This window comes from Agelaius tricolor, unplaced genomic scaffold (assembly GCF_023055355.1).
Source record: "Agelaius tricolor isolate 1412-34295 unplaced genomic scaffold, bAgeTri1.0.p SCAF_11, whole genome shotgun sequence".
Taxonomy (NCBI): Eukaryota; Metazoa; Chordata; class Aves; order Passeriformes; family Icteridae; genus Agelaius; species Agelaius tricolor.
Genome location: NW_027269271.1, coordinates 15,030,220 through 15,052,099, shown reverse-complemented (window position 1 = coordinate 15,052,099; position 21,880 = coordinate 15,030,220). Strand labels below are relative to the sequence as shown.

Below are 21,880 nucleotides of genomic sequence, written 5' to 3'. Positions count from 1 at the left end.
GCACACACTTGAGTACTCTGTTGATACAATGCTTACAAGAAGTTGCAAACATTAACTAAATCACACAATTGCCTCAGCCATTGCCTCCCCATAAAGTAGCCATGTTCCGACCAAAACTCAGTTCCTGCTTTTTCTATGCCTTTACTGTAACAAAACATGACCTCCTCAGAAAGTCTTTTATCATGTCTGGGAAGAGACCAAGGATAAATTAGGTCTAGTAAGCTGCATGAAAACTGCAGCAAATTGCTATAGAGAGGTAGGAACTACTGATCATTAACAGCTACTCTGTAGTTATCACAGCTTCCGAACTATCATTCCTCATTCTCCATAAAGGCCTACTTCTTTTTGGAAGAACTCTCTTTCTTTCAAGTTTGGCCACCTGGTGTTTCCTAGCTGATAACTGAAAAACTTCCTGTAAACAACCAGTCACACAACATCCTCAAACTGCCGATACAACATGGTGGAGAAACAATCCATTTAAAACAAATGACTATCAAACTTTGGAGGATCCTACTTGAGGTACTTACGTACAATTTCAGAGCACACTACTTTGAAAAATATATGCTAGGTAAAAGCTCTGCATACAAAAACCTCTGTGATGACTTATCAAAAAAGACTACAAGCAGATGGACATAGGAGGTTCCAATGAGCATGCATAAGTGAACTAGACAGGTCACAATTAGATGTCCTTTAATGCCGTGACATTTGGTCTGCAGTTCCAAATTACACTGCTCTGTTTCCTGATGTCGCCAACATGAAATGCTTCTTATTTCAGGAAAACTGAAGCTGGGTCTTTTATTTGGACTTCATTACTTTTGTCGAAGTGTACATAAGCTAAAGCAAGTTGAATAATTTGACGCAGAAATGGAACTAAATAAACATTTGAAAACACTGCCAAGTGAAAAATAATGAACTATCTTGTACATTTAGTCACTAACTTTTCAAATTCAATCACTTGCTATCTATCCTCATCACTACTGCACAGTGAAGTACATTAAATAAACCCCTCCTATCATTTGCTCTCTGTAGGATTTTATAAGATGCTGAAAATGAGCTCATCATGCCAGTTGATTCATTATGACTGTAACAGCACAGAACAATGACACGCAAAGCCAGGGGATCTCAGATTCCTGCATACTTGATATGCTTCCACCACAAACATCCCAAAGCTACAAGTTTGACAAAACAACATTTGAAATTATTTGAACGCGTAGCAGCCCTCATGAACCACTACCTCAGTCACACTGTTGGCTTGAAGGCCAGACTCCTTGCTCTGTACTTTACTGTTCCCTCCCAAACTTCTGACAGAGCAGTCTCCACCTATAGAAGCAGAGACCAAAGAAGAAAGTGGTGATTCCCAGAAGATGAAAGCCAGTAAGAAAAGACTGAGTATGTGAAAAGGGTCAACAAAGAGAAGATGTAAAAAGCCAGGGTGCAAGAAAGAATCAAGAGACTTGGGGAGAGCCAGGGCAGGAGGGAGCAAGAGAAGCCCAGAGAGAAAAAAAGAAAGGAAGCCGAATATACAACTATACGAAGAAGAGCGAGATGCATTTTGAAGATTTTGTGTAGGTTTGTTCAATGCTCTAAAGATACTCAGAAGAAAGAAGCAAGTTGACCACTTGCTCTGAGAAACACCAATGTGTTGCATACATCAAAATAGGTATAAAAGGAAATTTAACATCTATTCAAGATGAGCAATTACATTGTTAAAAATTGGACTGAATAACAACAACAAAAAAAGTTCCAGCCATACATCTGAAGACACAGGTATTTGCTTTACAGTGGATCTATAATGCATTGGTATAGGCACAAATAAAGTTTAATAAAGATTAACCTCAAACAGCCAACAGCCTAGGAACTTTCACTTCTAGGATGTTTTTCTTCAGTCCATTCTCCAAAGCTACCATTATGCTTAACCATGTCTACTATATGCTAAAACTGTAGAGTTGCATTTGAAAAGAAAAATAGGCTAAGATTTAACTAAATATGATGACATTACTGACTGAAGAAGTAGGACACCTGCTGGAAGAGCAACACGGTAACAGTCAATATCAAAAACACGTGCAGACAAATGGAAAATCTGAGACTAGTACATAAGCTAATGTAATGCTGGGAAAGGCCTCACTTTGGTGGCATGCAGGGATCTTGCATTTCTCATGTTATTTCTCCTAATAAATGGTAGTGCCTAGACAGGTCCCATATCAACTGCCAGATTATTTTGTTACAGGAAGAAACGGAGATAATTATTCAACTGATGTGATTTATTTTTGGTAGTTATGTTTGCTTTAAGAAGATATAAGAAAGGCTTAATGAGAAGCAACATGTATAAACATGTCCTCAATGTCTCCATACAATGGTTGAAGACCATTAAAGGTTTAGCTGCGGCTGAGGCCCAACTGAAGACATCTCAAAATTGCTCTCAACCACAACCATCTTTTAGTAAGATAAACCTGAGATCTACTCAAGAGCAACACTCATAACAAGACTGTACTTCTATGTGCTTTAAAACTAGTGTCTACTAGTGAAATCTTGCATTAAAATAATTCTCTTCACAAAACTTGTATTATAAAGTGGAATATCAAACAGAACAACTGTTTAAAGTGTATTTTTTGATCTACAAGCCTTGCATTAAGCTTGCTTGAGTGAGAAGTCACTGAGCAAAGCTTACAACCTTCACAGAGTTGCAGGAGAGTAATGACTATGCTGCTATAGATACACATTGGTTGCATGATGTTACAGCTAGAACGCAACACTGACTCCTTAAGTCAGTGGTTCCAGCGACAGGCCTTTATCCATGGTATAAGTTATTTATCTGGCTTAGCTCCAGCTTCTGAGAGCAAAAAAATTTTTTTCCCAAACTTTTGTTTCTAACCTTTTATTTAAACCTTGTTTCTAACCCCATTTTGTTTCCAATCTGATTCAAAACCAACTTCTAGGTCCAATGATAGAAGACTCATGAGTTTTCTTTCCATTCTTTTAAGAAAAGTGGCATCTGTTCTGATGACTATGCAACTACTTGACTAGCAAAATACGTTTCTTAGAGAAAACAAACAAAAATCCCTGAAAGTACCTAAACCAGCTTCCTTCACTTTTCCCACTTAGCAAAAGGGAAGCTAGGTACAAAGTGCTTGTCTAGGATTCAATCTCTGTAGTATCCTATTTGCCAGTGTCTCCTTCATTGATTTACTGTTATTAATGTGCAATTTAAATATATAGCTATTGAAAAATACTTCCTCAGTAAGTCTATAAGAAAAGGGATTTACCACAGGACTAAGATCAAATCACAGCAGTGGTAAATGAAGTTCACTACTATCAGCCTTCTACTGAATAAATATGAAAATTTTCAGAATCACTGACTAAAGGCATATTCTTCTACATGTTAGGTAATACTGCATCTGCTGACTTCCTTCCAAATCTGCTTTGTTACGGCACTAATGTAAAGGAACAGAAGACCTGGCAGCCACAGGCCTGTGTTACAAAAATATTACTTTCAGCCTTCTACAGAGTAAGCCTGCTACTCAGTTTGCCATTCTTAGCATAATGAATTACATTTGCAGATCAAAAAAGGATTACACATTTTCCAAGAGCATTATGTAAAAGTCTGTGTTTGTTTACACAGAAAACTGATGGTTGCCCTTCTTAATTACAGAATATTTCAGGCTTCATATCTCCAAATTCTCCTCATTATATTGCATCTCTGCTCCTCAATTTGCTGTTGACCATGTGAAGTCCCATTAATCTCAGCAATAATCCAAGTAAACTCAGAAACTGCCTACAGCCAAGCAAGCTGCAGGTCTCTGAAAACAAATCAAAATATGGCATATTAGAAGAATTTCAAAATGAAGTGTGTTTTAATAAAAAACATTAATAGCAGTGCCAAATGCTACTGTACTACCCTCACTCAATGTCAGAGCAGGTAGTTTTTGGATTGTGAGCCAAATAAGATATGAAACCAACTGCGTATCATATATTGTTAGAAATATACAGAGTGTAAAATGACTTGCTTTTCCATTTTACTGAAGTATTCTTTGTAACTGTATGTACTAGACAGTAAAAACTACTTGTTGTATCGTTGCCTTTTTCCTCCCCACCGCTCTCATTTCTGAGATACTTTGAAACACTTCATTTGAAGGCCAACTATCTGGTTTGGAAGTTGTGATATCATAGGAGAATGAATTTAAGCAACCATCTCTTAGTTTTGCTTACATACCTTAAATGTTGGATCCAAAATCAAAGACTAAGAATGAAAATCAGACATGAGAGTGGACAACAGCAACATACGTTTTCTTACAAGTTGCTGAAGTTTTATGGCAAATAAATTCTTTACCAGCAAAAGCTTCAAAATTATTTTGAATTAACATATGCTTTTGTCCAGTCTGATGAAGAAAATGTATCATAGACAGACTTGCTTTTACATCTGTAACAAAACATACCTGTCCCAGTCAAAAGTCCAGCACTCTTCTTTCGTGCATAAGCGCGTAAGTGGTTGGACAGGCTAACAGCACTTGTAAACGTCGTATTGCAATGCACACACGTTCTAAGCTTCACAGGCATACCTATCATTCAAAAGAAAACTATAATCCAGTTCTCTCTTCAAAAAATGAAATTCTCAAAGCGTTGTAAAAAGTTTTCTGCAATAAAGATGGTTTAAAATATATTCACTGCATTGACGCAATTGTTTAGTATATTAGAAGGATCCAAGTTAACAGTTATTAGTTTTCCACCTAGTGCTTTAAGCCAAACCATGTTATTTGAAAAAGAACAGAAAGGAGGCAACTTGAGCCCAGTAGGCTACTCTGCATTTAATACCTACTACCAAGCTCCTACAGATCTCCACATAAAGAAACTCTAATTCCAAAATACAATCCTGCAATATGAATAGCACAATTCTGTTGAGAAATTTCAGAGTTTCCAGAATTTCCAATAAAGAGAATTTGAAAAGTCAAGTTGACAAAGTGGTAATTAAAAGTGTTTTACCCATAAGACTAAAGCACTCAATACTAAAATTAGGCTGCTGTTGAAGGCTCAGAGAAAACATGGTAAAACAAACCACTGAACAGCTGCTAGGCAAAACATTTTGTTCAGTGCATTTTCTATTCATTACTTTAGATGCACAATTGATAATGAAAGTAAATGATTTGAAGTTTTTTTTTTTGCTAAAATCTTTGTGCTAAATAAATATCAACAAAATAACATGCTATTTATCACAGAAAACAATGAAACAATACTGAACTCCTCATTTACAGACAAAGAAACCATTATAACTTATCTCCTGCTCAACTTCACCATATTTCTCCCTGTATTTTACCAAAGATATATTGTTTTGGTGAACTAATATTTCAGGTTCTCTACTAATAAATTATTAGAAGAATAAATGAAAAGCTACTACTCAGCTGAAAAGTCTCTGCAGGAAAGAAAGAATGCTATTCTCCAGCAGCCCACAGAAGACATGCTGTTTTTTCAGGCAAGTTACAAAAGAAGACCACCAGATTGGTAAAAGCCTTTATAAAACTAAAACCAGAATTAGGAATATTTGCCTTTTTAAGGAAAAAAAAGAAGATTTTCAACTTGATGTTAAATATTTTCTTATTAACTCAACTGGCACAGTGCATTAGTTATCAAATTCTGTTACCTCAGCCACAGAAAACTATCGGGCTCCATTCAGAACTGTTAGTACTATGCGAGCATATGTTTATTTTTACTTGGTTGTTCATCATAACCAAACGGGTTCTACCTAGTATTGAGCAGTAAATATTACACAGAAAGCAAAACACAGTGTCAGGTTTGGCAAACTATTCTTGAGCATTATTTTTCAAATCATTAAACCTGTCAAAGATACACTTCCTTTATTAAGCAATCTCCTGTCTTAAGGGACAACCACAGACGTACAGAAGATGTAAAATCGTAAAATGTAATTCTTTTCCACTTCTACTATGTCATTTTAGAAAGCCACCCTTCTTAAGAAATTTATTGCCACACTTTTATAGCCCCTAAAAGAACTTCTGAGCGCATCAGATTGTTAGGGTTTTTTGTTTAAAGAAAGAAAGAATACAGGTGAAAAAGTACTAGGCACTGCCAGTTTTACAAACCTAGTTAATAACAAGAAAAGAAACAGCACAAAAAAAGTCAGGGGTATAAAAATAAGATCCTGCTCTCCAGTCTTGAGAATCCTGCAGCATTGGTGGTGTCCAACCAAGAAACCGGTAAATGCAAGCTCTACATACACATTAAAAAGGATGTTGTAAGAGTTCCCCAAGACTAGAAATAATTCTCATGTGACAAGTAAGTTAAAAACATCACCCTAAAAGCCTGCTCTATTAGTATACAGAGTAGCTAGGAAGTTGATTGTAGAATTGTTTCATTAGCACAATTCTCAGTGGAGGGACAATCTAGGTCCTTATTGGTCAGAGGCCGTGCACTGGAAACCTGCTGGCTACAACTGTATGCCAGCAAAGCTTGAACCAGCACAGGTTGTCACTCAGGATCGACAGGCCCTAAGCAAGCATGAGTTTCTCACAGCAGCCACAATTTGCAACAAACAAGAATTAATCTATGTTGTAAGAGTATGTTTGCCTAAACCCATGAAAATTAGTGATTTACCAATGCAGTATTATGCATTTATAATGGGATCAACAGTTCTGTTAGTTTGAGCAAATGCTGCCTTGCACAAACCTTGACAACTTAAATGCAGTATTCCTAAACCAGCTGTTTTACTGCCCAAAAACAGGGTTGCAAGCCCAAACATTTCAGAACTGTTAGTCTACCAAGTATGCATAGACACTTCAACTTGTTTACTGCAGGATGTGTCTTCTTCCTTACTGAGGCTCACTTTGTGTCCACTTTCAATTTGCATGCCCAGGCATATGCAGAACAGGAACTATATTCCATGCAAAAACCCTTCAGTGCTGCTGAGGGGTTTTTTCGCTTTAGGAAAAACAAGTCAGAAAAATTTGCTGTGCTACCTCTCGCAGTCAAGTGTCCTCTGGAAATGAAACAAGAATTAAATGAAGAGAATCCCAAATAAAATACTCTGCACTTGTACATTTTCTATGAATTATATGACTTTTTTGGAAATGTTGTCAAGAAACACCTTCTTACCTGACTGCATAGTCAAGTCCATTTTTTGTGGCTGATACATCAATGGACTGTCTTCATTTAATGGAAGAACACATTTCTGAACAAACCTCTTTCTTGCAGTTTGATTATGAATCTTTTGAGGGGAAATATCAGGATTCCTCTCTTCTCCTAACCTCTTGTTTTTCAGGAGTTCTATCAGTGTAAGTGACTGATTTCTTTTTTCATCATGCAGTACTGCTTTTGTTTCATCACATTCATTTAGGAAACTCAGCCCTTCTTCCTCCGATGCAGACACAGATATATCTTCAGTCTTTAAGCCATTATGGTATGCTTCAAGAGGTATAACATTCTGAGATAAAAAGTCATCATTTGATGCAAATTTCTGAGCAACAAATGGTCTGGGAATAATACGGCGACTGTTCAAAGCCTTTAGGATTTTTTCATACTTCTCTTCATTTTGCATCATCTCATTCAGAACACAGATGGGAGACTTGTGTGCGTCCCACTTGGTTTTGCCAAGCCTCTTCAGGTGTCCTCGCACATGATTAGACAATCCAATTTTAGTATCGAACCAGCCACCACACAGCTGACATGTATGCTCAGAGGAAGTTTCAGATTTCTCAATCGCTACAAAGAAAATAATTACAATGTTTTTTGACAATTATGTACAGTTAAACATGACAACTGCAAATTACAAGAAGAGAGGCTTGACAAGAAGCTAAAGCAAGCCTTGTTCAGCGCTCAATAAATCCCTTTGTCCACCCAACTTCGTACCCACATAAAAAACCAAATCTTACCTTTTCTAACACGTTTAACTGGAGTCCCTGTTCCAGCTCTTTTAAAATGCTGCATTTTGTCACTTGTTGCTATTTGTTCTGGTGAAACAACATGACGGGCTTCGTAGCTTAGTCCAGCTCTGTGAAGATGTCCTCTGACATGATTGGACAAACCAACACCTGTTTCAAAGGTTGCTGGACAATATGGGCACGATTTCTTTTCAAGCGACAAATCAGTCCAGTGGAAAACTGAATTATGCTTTGGCAATGCTGATCCTACATTTTCTAAATTCTGAGGATCATGCAAATCATGCAAGAAGTTACTACCCTCAGCATCTTCGTAATACTCAAAATAAAAGCCATCATTCTGCTCATAACCAAGTGAAGATCTATCACCAGCTTCATTATCTTCCATTTTACCTTTGAATATGGGGAATAGGTTTACATGCTCCTGATTAATATCACTGTAAGATTCATCCTCCACAGACTGTGTAGTGTAATCACATAGTTCAACATTATCCCATGAACTTTCATCCTCCGTTTCATAGCTGTCTTTTTTTTCAGCAGAGTTTAGTTTCTGTAAAACAACAACAGTCATTTTATGCAGAAAATCTGGATAGCAATCCAAATCATCTCCTGTAACAGAGCCTTCCCTCTTGGATTCTTTAACCACTCTTTTTACAGCTACATGCCTATGATCTTTACAGCCTTCTGCCCTTTTGCAATCAAGGCTATTTGAATCCATGACAAAACAATCATTACTTGATGAAGAAAATAAATGTAAAGCACTGACAGATTTGGACTCTTCCTTTTTTAAATGCAAAGGGTAAGAGTCACTAGATTTTTTAATAATCCTGTAGTTTTCATATTTGTGTCTATATAAATTACTTTTTTTGGCACTAGCTTTCTGCTTTGCTGCTTGATGAAAACATTTACGTTTTTGGTCAATGCTATTTCTAATAAAAAAGTTCTTGTTTGTAGAATTTAGATTGCACACACTTACAGATGACTGTGAAACGCTTTTCCGAGCCTTCTGTATCCTGTAGGGTCTCTTGTGAAGTTTTGCGAAGTTACTGGATTGTGAAGTAGAGCCAAATGATCTTTTTACATCCTGTTTTAAAGCAGAGTTCTTTGGAAAAGTAGAAGAATGTTTGATCAACTGTTTTGTCCTGCTACGAAAATCTAAAGATTCTTCTATTATACTGCCTTTTCTTTTCTCTTGTCTAAGATGGCTACCAAAGGGATCAAGGCATGATCCTGAATGCAAATATGCCATGTGTTTTTTTAAAATGCTTCTAGCTGAAGTAGCAAATGGACACAGCTTACACATATAGGTCGATGACTTTCTTGAGGATCCTAAATAAGGATCTTTCAAGGATGCCTTTTTCTGAGTTTTTCTCTGGGACAAGTCACTACCAATAATTGAACATTTGACTACTGCTCCATGAGCGATCCCTCGATGGCATTCCAGTTCATTTTCTGTCACAGCCATGAAATTGCATTCCTCACAACAGTAATATCTTTTATCTTTTTCATGGGTCTTTGCATGCTGCACAAACGTTTTGGGACAATTGGTACCAAATACACACTGTGGGCATTGTAACCGTGCACTCCTACCCTCATCCTGAAGTTCTTTCAGCTCACGGATTTCTTCCATCAGTTTCTGCCTTCTTTCCTGGTGAATTATCATATGTTTAAGAAGGGAATTACGATCTCGGAATGTCCTTCCGCATTCCCTACACGCATAGGGCCTGGGGACATTGAGATGCCGGAAATGACTGTTCCCATCTAAATGGTACATCATATGCCTATGCAGATGTTTCTTCTCTCTAAAATTCACATTGCATTTTGTACAGGGATAAAACGATGGTTCATCAGTACTGAAAGTAGATGGTGGTTCAGAATCATTCTCTTCACATTTGTTTTTCAAAGTATTGGATAGAAAAGTGCTAGTGTGAACAGGAGAAGTATCTTCTGCACAGTTACTAGTGGGACTATAAATGAGCTGCTGGATACCATCAACAGTTTCCAGCTCTTCATCTGTAGATTCAGGCTTTACTTTACTCAACGAGTATTTCTGTGGTTCTACTATTTGTAGCTCCTCATTCTGCTCTAAGAATTCAACATTTAACAGTTTTGATTTACTAGGAATACAACTGGTATCATCAAAACAGTCTTCAGTATAGCGTGTTATTTTACTAACATCCATTTTCCTTTTTCGCTTCTTTTCTAGCCCTACCTTACAGTGAATGGGAGACTTCTCTATTGTTTCTTCATTAGTCATAAGAAACTGTATAAACTCTTTCTGTGGATCCCAGCTGGGATCACATCCCGATCCAAAGCCACCTGTACCTGAGGAAATGCTTGTTAATGTATCGACACAATCATCTTTTAATAGTAAATTTTTATCATCCTCACAAACTTCTACTTGGTCTACTAAAGTGCTATCTACACTATTTCCTACTGTTTTCTGTGAATCACAACCAATTGAAGCAGAGGTAGGTAGATTTTTAATGGAATGAGTCAGGTTCTTAGCATGTGCTACATCAGGTAACAAAAATAAAACCTGGTGCTGATTGGATTTCTGTGTTGTACTCTTCGCAGGCAGCTGCAGATCATGAACCACTGTCAAAGTTGAGCAGGAATCTGCAAGATGACCTCCAGGCTGTCCAGTGGTTAATGAAACGCTGCCTTTATTCATAATGGAAGTCTTTGTTGAGGTGGAGTGTGAAACTGGTCCATTAACAGCAGTTCCTCTAGACAACATAAAGTTTTCACTAGAAACAGTAGGAGCACCAGTGTGTATAAATAGAGAAGCCTGGCCTCCACTTAAGGCTTTTTCAGATCTGTCCCTTGACAGCTCCTCAGTCAGAGTCAATGTATTGTTCTGAAATGATGTGTCACTCTCTTCTGGTTTGGGAATGCCACCTTCTTCCTCAGATACAAAATTATCATCACATAGGATTTCTTCTTCTTTAGCACCAGTGACTTCGGTATTTGTCTCTAAATCATCCATATTGCTGGTCTGTCCATTAAGTACATTTACACTAAAAAAAAACAAGAAAAAATCAGGCAATAGCAGAAATAAATAATGACAACTTTAATTTAGAGCTTTTCTTCAGGATCACTCTTCACACTGTAATCTAAAAAGATGTTTTGAACTTGTCAAAAATCTACTTTTCATTTAGGATATCCAGAATATTTATAGTGAACCAATGAAGAAAGAAAAAAACCCACTCTTTTTTTGCTATGCAATATTAATAACCATACAGCAAACTAGTCACTGCCAAATATCCCAGTTCAAAGAAACCTGAGACCTACACACAAGCAAGATAGGGAAAATCAGATTGCCAAAACAAAAGCAAATGCATTCTATATGTACATAAATATAGATTATCTTCAGTTGTTCTCCAGAAGTAGAAGTAAGCAGTAAAGGCTACCCAGACATCTACTAGCAATTCTGGTTTTTGTTTTTTTTAAACATACTTTCTTTAGGAAACTAAAACAGTCTTTACATTTCTCAAGGTAGCACTTTTTTTGAAGTACTTCCATACAACTGACCTGATGCTGCATGGAAGCCTGCAGAAGGGAAAAACACAATGAAGCTGATTTTGAGTATCTGATTAGTGACAGAGACACAGCAAAGATCAAACTCATTGAGGAAACCAGATGTCTTCCTATTCCCTTCTTAGAAAAGAACCCTCATTGCTTAAAACAAATAAATCCCATTTGCTTATAAGGCTATTTTAAATGATAAGCATATTAAACAACATTTTATCAAAGGTGGGGGAAAAATACTGTAAGAACAAAACATTGCATTAGGATCTACCTACCAGATGAAGTCACTGTGTTGAATCCAGAGCATGACACTAACAATATCTTCCAGTACAGAGAACTACTGCATATTAATTCCCCATGGGTGGCCTTGTCTTTCTACAAGTGACTCTTACTCATACATCTAATCATCTATTCAATGCTTAGTGAGCACAAAGGAGCTGCCTACACATGAAAATCAATGTGTGACCAACAGAAATGTAAACTTTACTCTACCCTGGCATTCACTTTTTATACAGGTCCCAGAACACATAAGTGAGCATAAGGCGTTAAAACATCTTGGAGTCAGGACATCTATATTTTACAAAAATCACATATTTTACCCTTAGAGAGTATTACTCACTTTGATCTTTTGTGGGATTTGATTCCTGCAATCACATAGTTTCAGTTACTAATTAACATTTTGAATGGAACTCAGTTAAAAGGAGTTATTACCTAGACTCTTTGAATTAAGATGTTATAACTCACAACTAATATCCATGGCTTCCTGCAATGGTCCTTTATCGAAGTCCAGGAAGACCACTTTGGACATCCTTTTTTCCTAAGGAGAGAAAACAACCTAGTTAAACGATTTTCATCTCCAAATATAACATTTTAAAGTATGTCCAGTATTTTAAACTCAACAGAATGACAGCTATCCACACAATTCAAAGCTAAGTACAACTTCACAGAAATTCTCTTTTATTGCACTTGTTTTGTTTCAAATCAGCAAAAGGACAAAACAATTATTTAACCTCTTCTGAGTTTGTAAAAAACAAACCCTAATGTAAGGTAACTTACTTTTGCAGATGAAAGTAATTCTATTTGGAGCAGAAATACAATGAAAAATTAAGTCATTAAAAAAGTATTTCCCTTGCTACTCCACCACTGAACTAGCCAATTTAGAAATACAGCAATGCTCACATCAGAGGCATAATAAATGTTTGAAGTGTGTGAAATATTTTATTGTATTATTATCTGTAACATACCTTTACGCACATGTTCTACTGGACACCCGGTTCCTCATCTTGCCAAAAAATCTTCTTAGATTTTTTTTCTTTGCTTTGCTGTTTTGAGATGGTTTGTTTTTCACTATAATAACGACTTCCAATAAGATCACATCCAAAGCTACCACCCTAAAATGGTGATAATGCACCACCCAGCAGGAGTCTTTACATCACCTTGGTAAGTTAGAAATGGGCAGTGCAAACATGTGCTAAGAATCAGTAATGCAAAAGTCAATTAAAAGAAGTGAAGCCTACAATGATGCACAACAGCTCCAGCAATTTTGTAACTCAAAAATGTAGGCTTCATATAGTATCAGGCAGCAAGGTATAAAACTGTTCACAAAACCTTGGTAAGAAATTGAGTAAGCCAATTTTGCCTGGAAGATGTGTGTTTTCCTTGGTTTATTGCTGCAGAAGCAGACAAAAACCTGCTCTTTTGTCTATCTGAGAGCCTGTATTAGCTTTGCTCAACAGGAAGCAACGTTGCTAACAAAGTGGTAAATTCAGTGTTAATGAGTGGCTTCACTGTTACCACCTCTGAGGTAAAACCTTCCATGTTCCAAGTTCCACCCATCTGTTCTGGTGTGAGGGGTTCAGAGGAAGAACAGACGCTTCCCATTCAAAGCAACTTCAGTGGTACCCCGAACAGCGGGGAGGCAGACTGAGAATACTGTGCTGCTTGGAGCCTGCAATCCTCATTATCAGAATGGCTCCTCAAAACTGCTCACAGGTTTACAAGATGAAGACAAAATTATGTTGCTCTACGTACAAAATCATACTGCTAATGAATATTAGTATTAAAGCTGAAGTTAAGAAAGTGGCTAAGACACCCCGTGGTCACCATTAAACTGAAATTCTCCTCAGAGTTACCAGAGATATCTAAAGCATTACCTAATGCAATCTTGTAAGAGACTCCTCTCCATACTGTGTATTTATGGAGATTGGGAACTATTCCATATGGGTATGATTAGAAGTCTTCTGTGGTAAAACAGGTAGCCCTACAGATTTCAGTCTTTGAATCAACCCTGAAATGCTTACTGAATCAATAATATCACTACTACATTTTAATAATTTTCAGCTAATTATCACTTTTATTCTTATCATCATGTATTATTATTTTTCCAGCTATCAAGTTGGTACAATTCACTATTTTTTGTGCAGGACAACAACAATAAAGTTAACAGTTTTAACAGTGTGGCATTAGAGAAAACAGAAAATGTACTTTTAAATTATAATAATTTGGTCTTGTGATAACACTGAACTAAGATGCAATAATTCAGTTACATTATCTACTCCACATGTCAGAATTTATGCAGTAACAATGACAGGTATAACTAAAGACCCAATGCCATGTTTCTTGAGGAAATGTTATCATCTAACTTGTCTCTCAGGGAAAAAAAGAAAAATTATTCATTGTAACTAAGATGTAATCAAGGCTATGCAATACACTTTGCATGCTTCCATCAGAGTTTTAAAATTATCTTCTCTATAACATATGAGGAATGCAAAATTATTGTGTATTTGAAAAATTAAAAATTGAGATCAAACTTTCAATTTGTTGAAAGTACTGCTTATCATATCCACTACCAGGACTATATTATCTCAACTAAATGTTTGAACTAATTTTTATTTAAGCATCTAGTGCAATATACCTAGGAGATACATACATGTAAAAATGGTGATGGAAAGTGTCTGGAAAAGCCTACACAAGTATACACAATTCCAGCTCCTACCTTTGAAACACACTTTATCTAAAGGCTAGGTTGAATTCAATTATTTAAATTCAATTATTCAGTTCAATTCAATTAGTTCAGTTAAGCCTAAGAATAACTGCAATACACTTAACAGCGCTATTCTTGGTTTACATGCTATGCTATTTACTATACAGAAATTGTTTCATATTCAAAAGTAGAAAGAAACCAATTATTTATTCAGCTAAGCCACACTCCACTCTCTATTAATTGATTTGAAATCTACCTAATTTTAAAATACTGGTTTTATTCATAAAGTATCAGTTTTAAAAATCATAATGTGTTCTGCAGATATGACTGCCTGTGGCCAGACAGTCCGAGCATTAAAGAAGTGTAAGGTCAGATCTATCTTCAAGCTGACAGATCATAATTTAAATGCCTTAAGCTAATCTTATTGTCTCAAAAAATCTTGAACATCAGTATTTTTGCAAACTATCAGCACTTGCTATAACACCCTTACTACACTACATCTTGAGGTTACTACAGAAGAAATGAGGTGATAATTGCATATTAACATAATTATTTGGTAATCCCTCCAAGCAGGCTTCCTAGGTCACTCAGTAATTCAGATTAGATGCAACCTTCCTGTCATCAGATCTATGCTGTCCACTTTCTGTTCATTAATAATTCTTTTTGATAGGAATGTACTTAAATCCATTGTTCTATGTACATTATTAATTGTATTTATTACCAGTAGGTTTATGACCTTTCCAAGTTCTTATTTCATAACTACAACCTTTACTATGCAGTAGGGTCACACACCAAATTAGGAGCACTGCCTTCATGCAATGCTAGCTCAGTAAAGCTTACACCTCAGTGCAAGCCCAGTGTCATTTCATAGGGATTTACAATAAATTTGAAAGCACACTGGAGCCGAAAATTAGGACAGAAGAATTTGGCTGAGTTTGTGAAAAGCATTTAGTGCCTTTCTGTGTTCTGATATCAAGTTTCTCACTAAATTCATAAATGTGAGCCAATGAGTTAAAAGCACAGAGCAACTATTAAGCAGCACAAACACTTAGAAGCCATCTCCTCAATGGTTTGAATTTCATCAGCCTAGTTAAAGAAACTGAAGAAATCCAATGTCTTTCAGCAGTGCTGTAACAAAGGCAAAAACATACTTGTCCTGTGCTAAATAACTCCTCATAAGTCAAGTTCTTTAAGCAGATATGTGAATATCCAGGACACTCAAGGGATTGTTCAAATATTCAAGACATAGGAAAGGTGCTTCAGGTTTGCACCGCTCCCATTTAGATTTTTCTTTGAGACTTCATTGTGTAAATAGAGAAAACTAACAAAACCTACCATTTTTCCACAAGTGTCCCTGTAATAAAGCTTTCTCAAGAGACAGATTGTATTAAAGGTGTTAGAACCAAAGTCACAGATTTTTGGGCAACAAACAGAAGACCAGAGAGAGTTTAAGTACATCATGGTACAGGACTAAAAAAGCATCTCATTCCATTTTGCACCATCAGCCTATGCTTTAAAACCTTAATCATGGCAAACATCAAGCACAGAACTTCTGCCAAAAGAGAAAGGTTTAAGAACCTCTGGAAAATGAATGTTTGTACAGAGTAATAGAGGAACTGGTAGTGTACCAGCACAAACCAGCCACATCTTGAGAAACAAAGAACAACCTTAGAATTCAGCTGCACAATATTTTTGCCTCCTCCATATAGTAATGCACAGAGTTTATGCCTCTGGAGCTTTGGGCGTTATCTAGCAATATTAATGGCCCAAATCAGTAAAATCTTGATACTCTGATCATTAGAAGAATACCTATTACTTGTTTTCCAGTTTATTTTTTTAAAAAGCTATCCCACTCCACCCTTCAGATGGAAATAAAACCACAAAGCCTGACAACTAGAGGTGAGTCAGTGACTCACCTTGCCTTCCCTCAGCTTCTATTTGTGTTTGCAAATTAAGTTGTTGAAAATACATTTCCTTCTGCACAGCTGAAACATTATTTGTAGACCACCTTACTTAGCTTTGAAACCTACAAATGAACACTTCCGCATTTTTTCAAACTTCTGCAGTGAAGAGACAGCTTGTTTAATATGCCTAACACCATGAGTCCTGCCCTCCCCACCTACTCTACACACAGTCCACAGTTATTCATCTAACTACAACATGAAGAGTTCCATTCAAAACTAGTTATCTTCAATACAATCCAAATCCACAGCTGTTCACATAACAATACGAACACTGGAAAACTCCCATAGCTAACTAGACTGCCATATAAAAAACTTTTTAAAGCAGTATGAAATATTACCAATACAACATTTGTATTATACCTAAATAAATACAAAGTTACTGCCATCCACAGTATAGTCTTTTATAACACTGTTAGAAAGTTCACTGAGTTGTCTCGGTGAAAGAGGCAACTGCGGAAAAAGGTGATCACAGAGAAATTCTCATTTATAGAGCAGTCATGACAAAAGCAGCTTAGTTCCTAATGCAACAATGTCTTCAAAAGCTCTCTGCCAGGAACAGTAAGGAAACCAAAAATGCCTTTAAAATGTCAAAAGTTCAGAAACGTGATTTCTGGTCTAAAACATCTAAGAATGATATGTTAACATCTCATGTGAAAGAAGACTGAACAAAACTTAAGAATAACCATCATACAATTAGAAATCACAAAAGAGAATTCCATTATTGCCACCAACCACTCTTAATCTTACTCGTCTAGTATTGATTTGCTTGGGGAAACAACCAGTTTGTCACAATGGGGGGCATCATGATAAAATTCAATACTGAAATCAATAATAATAAATGACTGTACAATTTAAGTGTGACAAGAACCACATGTATCACTATAGAAAATACTCCTCTGGTTTTAACTGCTCATGCAGCATTTAAGACAGTTTCACGGGCAGGTGAAAATGAACTAGGTATTTCTAAAAGATGACTAGCCAGAACACAAAACCAAGATGTTGAATCTGGTAACTTAAGAACAGTCACACACTGTCTGGCAACCCCACAGGCTTTGTAACTCCTGCCCAGAATTCCACAGCCCTGTTCACAGAGGACAGCCAGGTACTTGTCTTCATGTTCCTGCAGCTCTCTACTTTGGATTTTTAGTATTACAAAGTAGTTTGAATTGTACTACCATTAGCTCTACTAGAGATGAGAACCATAATCAAATACTGAACTGTCCTAAATGCAGACATACATGGTAATGACTAGCAATATTCCAATAAAGACACAGAAATATTAAAAATACAAAATTACTGCTCTGTGAAAACACACACTATTTCTCTTCTTAATTTCAATATAGGTACGAAAGTATTTTAAAAATGGTTTCCAATTACCAACTTTAAATTTATCATTCTGACAGCTGGAGAAAATTACACAAAAAATATTATGGATACGGTAAAAGCATGTTCTCTCTATCCCTAGTTATGTAGAATATGTTGACAGCAAATTTAATATATATAATTTAATGCTCTTCTCCCTTCTACCTCCCTTCCAGGGATCCTGTTTTCCAGAGTTCTCGCTCCAAATAAAATAACATTATCACTTAGTAGAGTGCTATAATCACACTCAAATTTATAAACATGCATTTTCCAAGTCTCACCTCATTTTCTAGTTGTATTTCTACAATTTCAGATTTTAGACAGGAAGAATCCCTCTTCTTCACCACCATATACTTAAATACCTTCCTGATGTGTCACACCTCAAGAGAGGCTTCTCAGTGTGGCTCTCCAGGCAATACAGTAGAAGTATTTCCTCCCTACAGAACCTACTGCCACCAGCAATGTTCCTTTCCAGTCACACTAAGTGAGACATTTCACAAAGAGATCATGTGTAGGAAAGTATCTGCATTCTTCCAGACTTTAAAATCACCACTGCAGTCCCTACATGGGGCATTATACTAAAATTAAAGAACCTGCTGACCACTGCAGATTTTGGCCTGCAGAGAAGAGGAAGTATTTTCAACATGGCATCATATACTGTCAAATTACTGGGTTATTCATTGGAATTACATTGGAATTTTCTTTGAAGCAAAACCAGTTTAAATAATTGCTGCCTTCTTCCACTCTTCCAAGTTCCTCCATTCACACTTTATCAACACTTCACTATCCAGTTTAAAAGGCTGGGGACCCAAACACCAGTGAATCAGCACAGTCAAGAGGTGACTATGGGTAAGGGCACAAACTTTTACTAGCTTTGTTGACAGAAAAATCCACTGGGGAATCTTTTCCTAAAATCTACATGAATAAATAAAAAAGTAAAAATGTAGAGAACGTTTCATAAGGCAAAAAAGCTTTGACAGTCCTCTATTAAACTGCAGAATGCAGCACTATAAAGAATTCTACCATGAAAGCAAATTTTATGTTCTAAAATTATTTGAACTAAACTACTCAACTGAAGCAAAATGCTAGAAGTAAATGCTAAAATAATTCAACTGGGGAACATTAAATACATCTTCTGAGAATACTATTAACACAAGCATTACTCTTAAATTGCGTATTAGACATGATAGCTAGATTTTCCATAGAGACATACAAATGCAAATCCTTCTGGTGGGTTAAATAAAAGTATTTTCATTTCTAAAACACATAACTAACTTTCAGAAATTTAAAAACTAATCTACTCCTCATTAACCTATAGTTTTACAGGATCAGCCACCTTATCTGATCAGAGACAAGTCCTTTTGAAGCCAGGTACTGCCACCAAGTGGTGGTGAAATTTGGATTTGCAAATCCAGTTATTCCCCACGTGTATAACATACAGACTGAAAAACGTTCCTGCAGCTGCCAAATATGAGCAATGCTCTGCTAACACAAGACATTTTAAAATTCTTTCAGTCATCCCTGCTGCCCCTCTCTGAACCTTTTTCAGCTCTTCTATTTTTTTTCAGTCACCTGACTAGAAGCAGCAATACACATTGCAATGCAATGCAGCTGTGGTACACCACAAATTCTCAGAACTGGATCTGGGTTGTGTTCTGCTCCCTAATAAAGCACAATCATTTCACTGATTTACTGACTATTCAGTTGTCATTTTTACTGATCTCTGGGAACCTCAAGATCTCTTCCAAGCAAAAGCAATACTGATCAAACATCATTACACTGTTTCCACTTATTCTTTTACACGTTTTTCTGCCCTCTTGCTGTGAATGCAATCCTACAGGTGTTCTCCTCAGAGACCAGCTTTTCCCTACTAAACACAGATAACCACCATTAAGATGAAAGGTCTTCAGAGTTTCATTCAGAAGACTTCATGCTTAAAACACACAGTTATTTATACATCAGACTTTTAAATTAATTTTTTGTATTTAAACGAGCAATTAGATAACCACACAGAGCATAAATGGCAAGCTTTAAGTACTGAAAGCATTAGAAGGCACAAGGAACAGTTTACTGAACTGAATTTTATTGAATTTTACTGTCAATTCAAGTCTCTTTTCTAGCCATAATTCTTGTTTTACACTCATCCTTAGATGAAGTATTTCTTTTTGCAGAGTTATATTCATTTGTTCTCTCAAAGCAGCACATTTCAGAAACCAGCAAAGTCAGGCTAAGGCAGTAAACATCTTCTACACGTAAGTATATGCATAACACAGTGGTAGAGCTTATTTTTAATTGTTCATAGTTCAGAAGACAATTCATAATCAAAGTCCTGAATCAGTTTTACATTATACAAAAGATCAGCACTCAATAGAAGAGTTATTTTAAATTCCCCACAAAGAACTCTTCTATAATCAGTATTTAAATGTTGACAGCAACAGCTCTGAAGAAGTCTTAGTGGAACAGAAGATATGAACAAAGCAGTTCATGTCTATTTTAATATGTACATACTACAATTTCAAGGCAATATTAAGTCTACATAATAATTGAAGCTTGGAATTGAGGAACAAACTCATTTAAGTAAATGGGATCTCCCTCTCACCTCTTCAAAATATCAAGTCACTGCAAGCAGCTGCATTCTGAGATGGCACCTAAGTCAAACAGCAAGCAGGAAACTTGAGGAGACAGCTTTGGTTTGTTACAGGTCTCTGCAGCTGAGTCCACCATGCCATGTCTCCAAAGGAGAGAACTTACTGACCTGTGGGGCCTTACCCAAAGATTCTCTTGAAAGACTCAAGTTAAAACGGATTAGAGTTCATTGTTACATGTTTCACAGAATTATATAGAGACAAGATTAATTTTATAGTTCTAATTATTCCTGGGGTAGCAAGTAAATGGGAGAGAAAAAGATAAGATTCTTAATTCTTTTTCTCAAAATAACAGAGAAAGGGGGTGGGGGGAAGGAGGAAAATGCTAGTTACAGGAAACTTTTCCTAAATGGACACTTTGCAATTGCAAACGAACACTTAAGTTCTACCAGGAGTAAATCTCCATAAACTTTGTCTTTCAAATAGCTTGCAAATGGGTTCCTAAAGACAGGAAGAGAGGACAAAATTCCAACACAATTTCGTTGTTTGAAATTTGAAATGCTATTCTGATAGTTGGTCAAATTTCCCACGCAGTTATTTATTAATACATTAAGTGCAAGTTTAACAGGCTGCTTTTACAGTGCAAAGTACAATTTCAGTACTTTGAAACCAGGAGGATAGTATGTTGACAACAAAATTATTTAAAGTGCTCATAATTTTGTCTCTCAACAGCTAGCAGAACACCTTGATAGCTTTTTAACTATAATAATGTATGGAAGAAAAACATTATCATCATAATATTAAACAATGGGGGAAATATCTTTTGTTCCTCTTTCAGTTTTGTAGAAATAACACTGCACCATTACAGTACATACACATACATTATATTAATCAAGATACAAATTTCAAGAGAATTTTCACTGACCACTTTTCTGCAGGTTTAGCAGTATATGCAAATGGCATTTTTGGGGAAAAAACCCACCAACACAAAACTCCTACTCACCTTTGCTTGTTTGATTTACATTATGCTGTAAGATCCACTTCCACATTAAAACAAACCTGCAAAATAAAACAAGAACTTACTGTACAGTTGTCATTGTTTTCTGCTGGTGTCCTAGGCTGTGAGACAAGACAGGCAAGGCAGGGAAGTAAGAAATCCCCAGCCATAAATGTATTCTATCTTTTTTATCTCAGGGTAAAAGTATCAACATTCCAGTGGTCTTCTCTCAAACACGTGTAATCTCCAAATAACATAGCTACTGGCATTTTAATTTTAAAAGTCTACCAGGAAGTTGTATCAAATATACACTTGCCATTAAATTAAGTGGACAGAACAGGGGAAAAGGAAGTTGATGGAAAGAAAAGCTCTGCATTTGCTGCTAGTGCCTTCCAAGTCAGCTATCTCAAGGTCCTTGAATAAGGAATGATGCATAGAAAGGAAATTAATACAAATGAATGCTTTAAAGGAATCTTTTCAGCAAAAATGATCAACATATGTGAGATTAAGTGCTGGAGGACTTGAAGCCTGGGCCTTTCTAATTTCTCGCCTTTTCTAAGGCAAAGCTGTATTTATGA

The 21,880-nt window shown here is 36.3% G+C and overlaps 1 protein-coding gene across 8 annotated transcripts in view; it reads right to left on the bottom strand.

Moving 5' to 3' along the window:
- The window catches only part of ZNF644 (zinc finger protein 644), a 74,820-nt gene that overhangs the window by 6,038 nt on the left and 46,902 nt on the right, over window positions 1-21,880 (bottom strand). For 5 of the 8 annotated variants that reach the window (XM_071436315.1, XM_071436313.1, XM_071436310.1 and 2 more), the window contains exons 2-5: window positions 21,309-21,364; window positions 12,156-12,228; window positions 7,875-10,900; window positions 7,099-7,704 (exon numbers count right to left, since the gene is read on the bottom strand). In XM_071436315.1, coding sequence (XP_071292416.1) covers window positions 7,099-7,704; window positions 7,875-10,869 — 3,601 coding nt within the window. In that variant the 5' untranslated portion in view covers window positions 10,870-10,900; window positions 12,156-12,228; window positions 21,309-21,364. Of the gene's footprint in view, window positions 1-4,433; window positions 4,557-7,098; window positions 7,705-7,874; window positions 10,901-12,122; window positions 12,229-21,308; window positions 21,365-21,880 lie in introns of all 8 variants that reach the window. The other 3 variants (XM_071436316.1, XM_071436317.1, XM_071436318.1) reach the window with 2 other exon arrangements.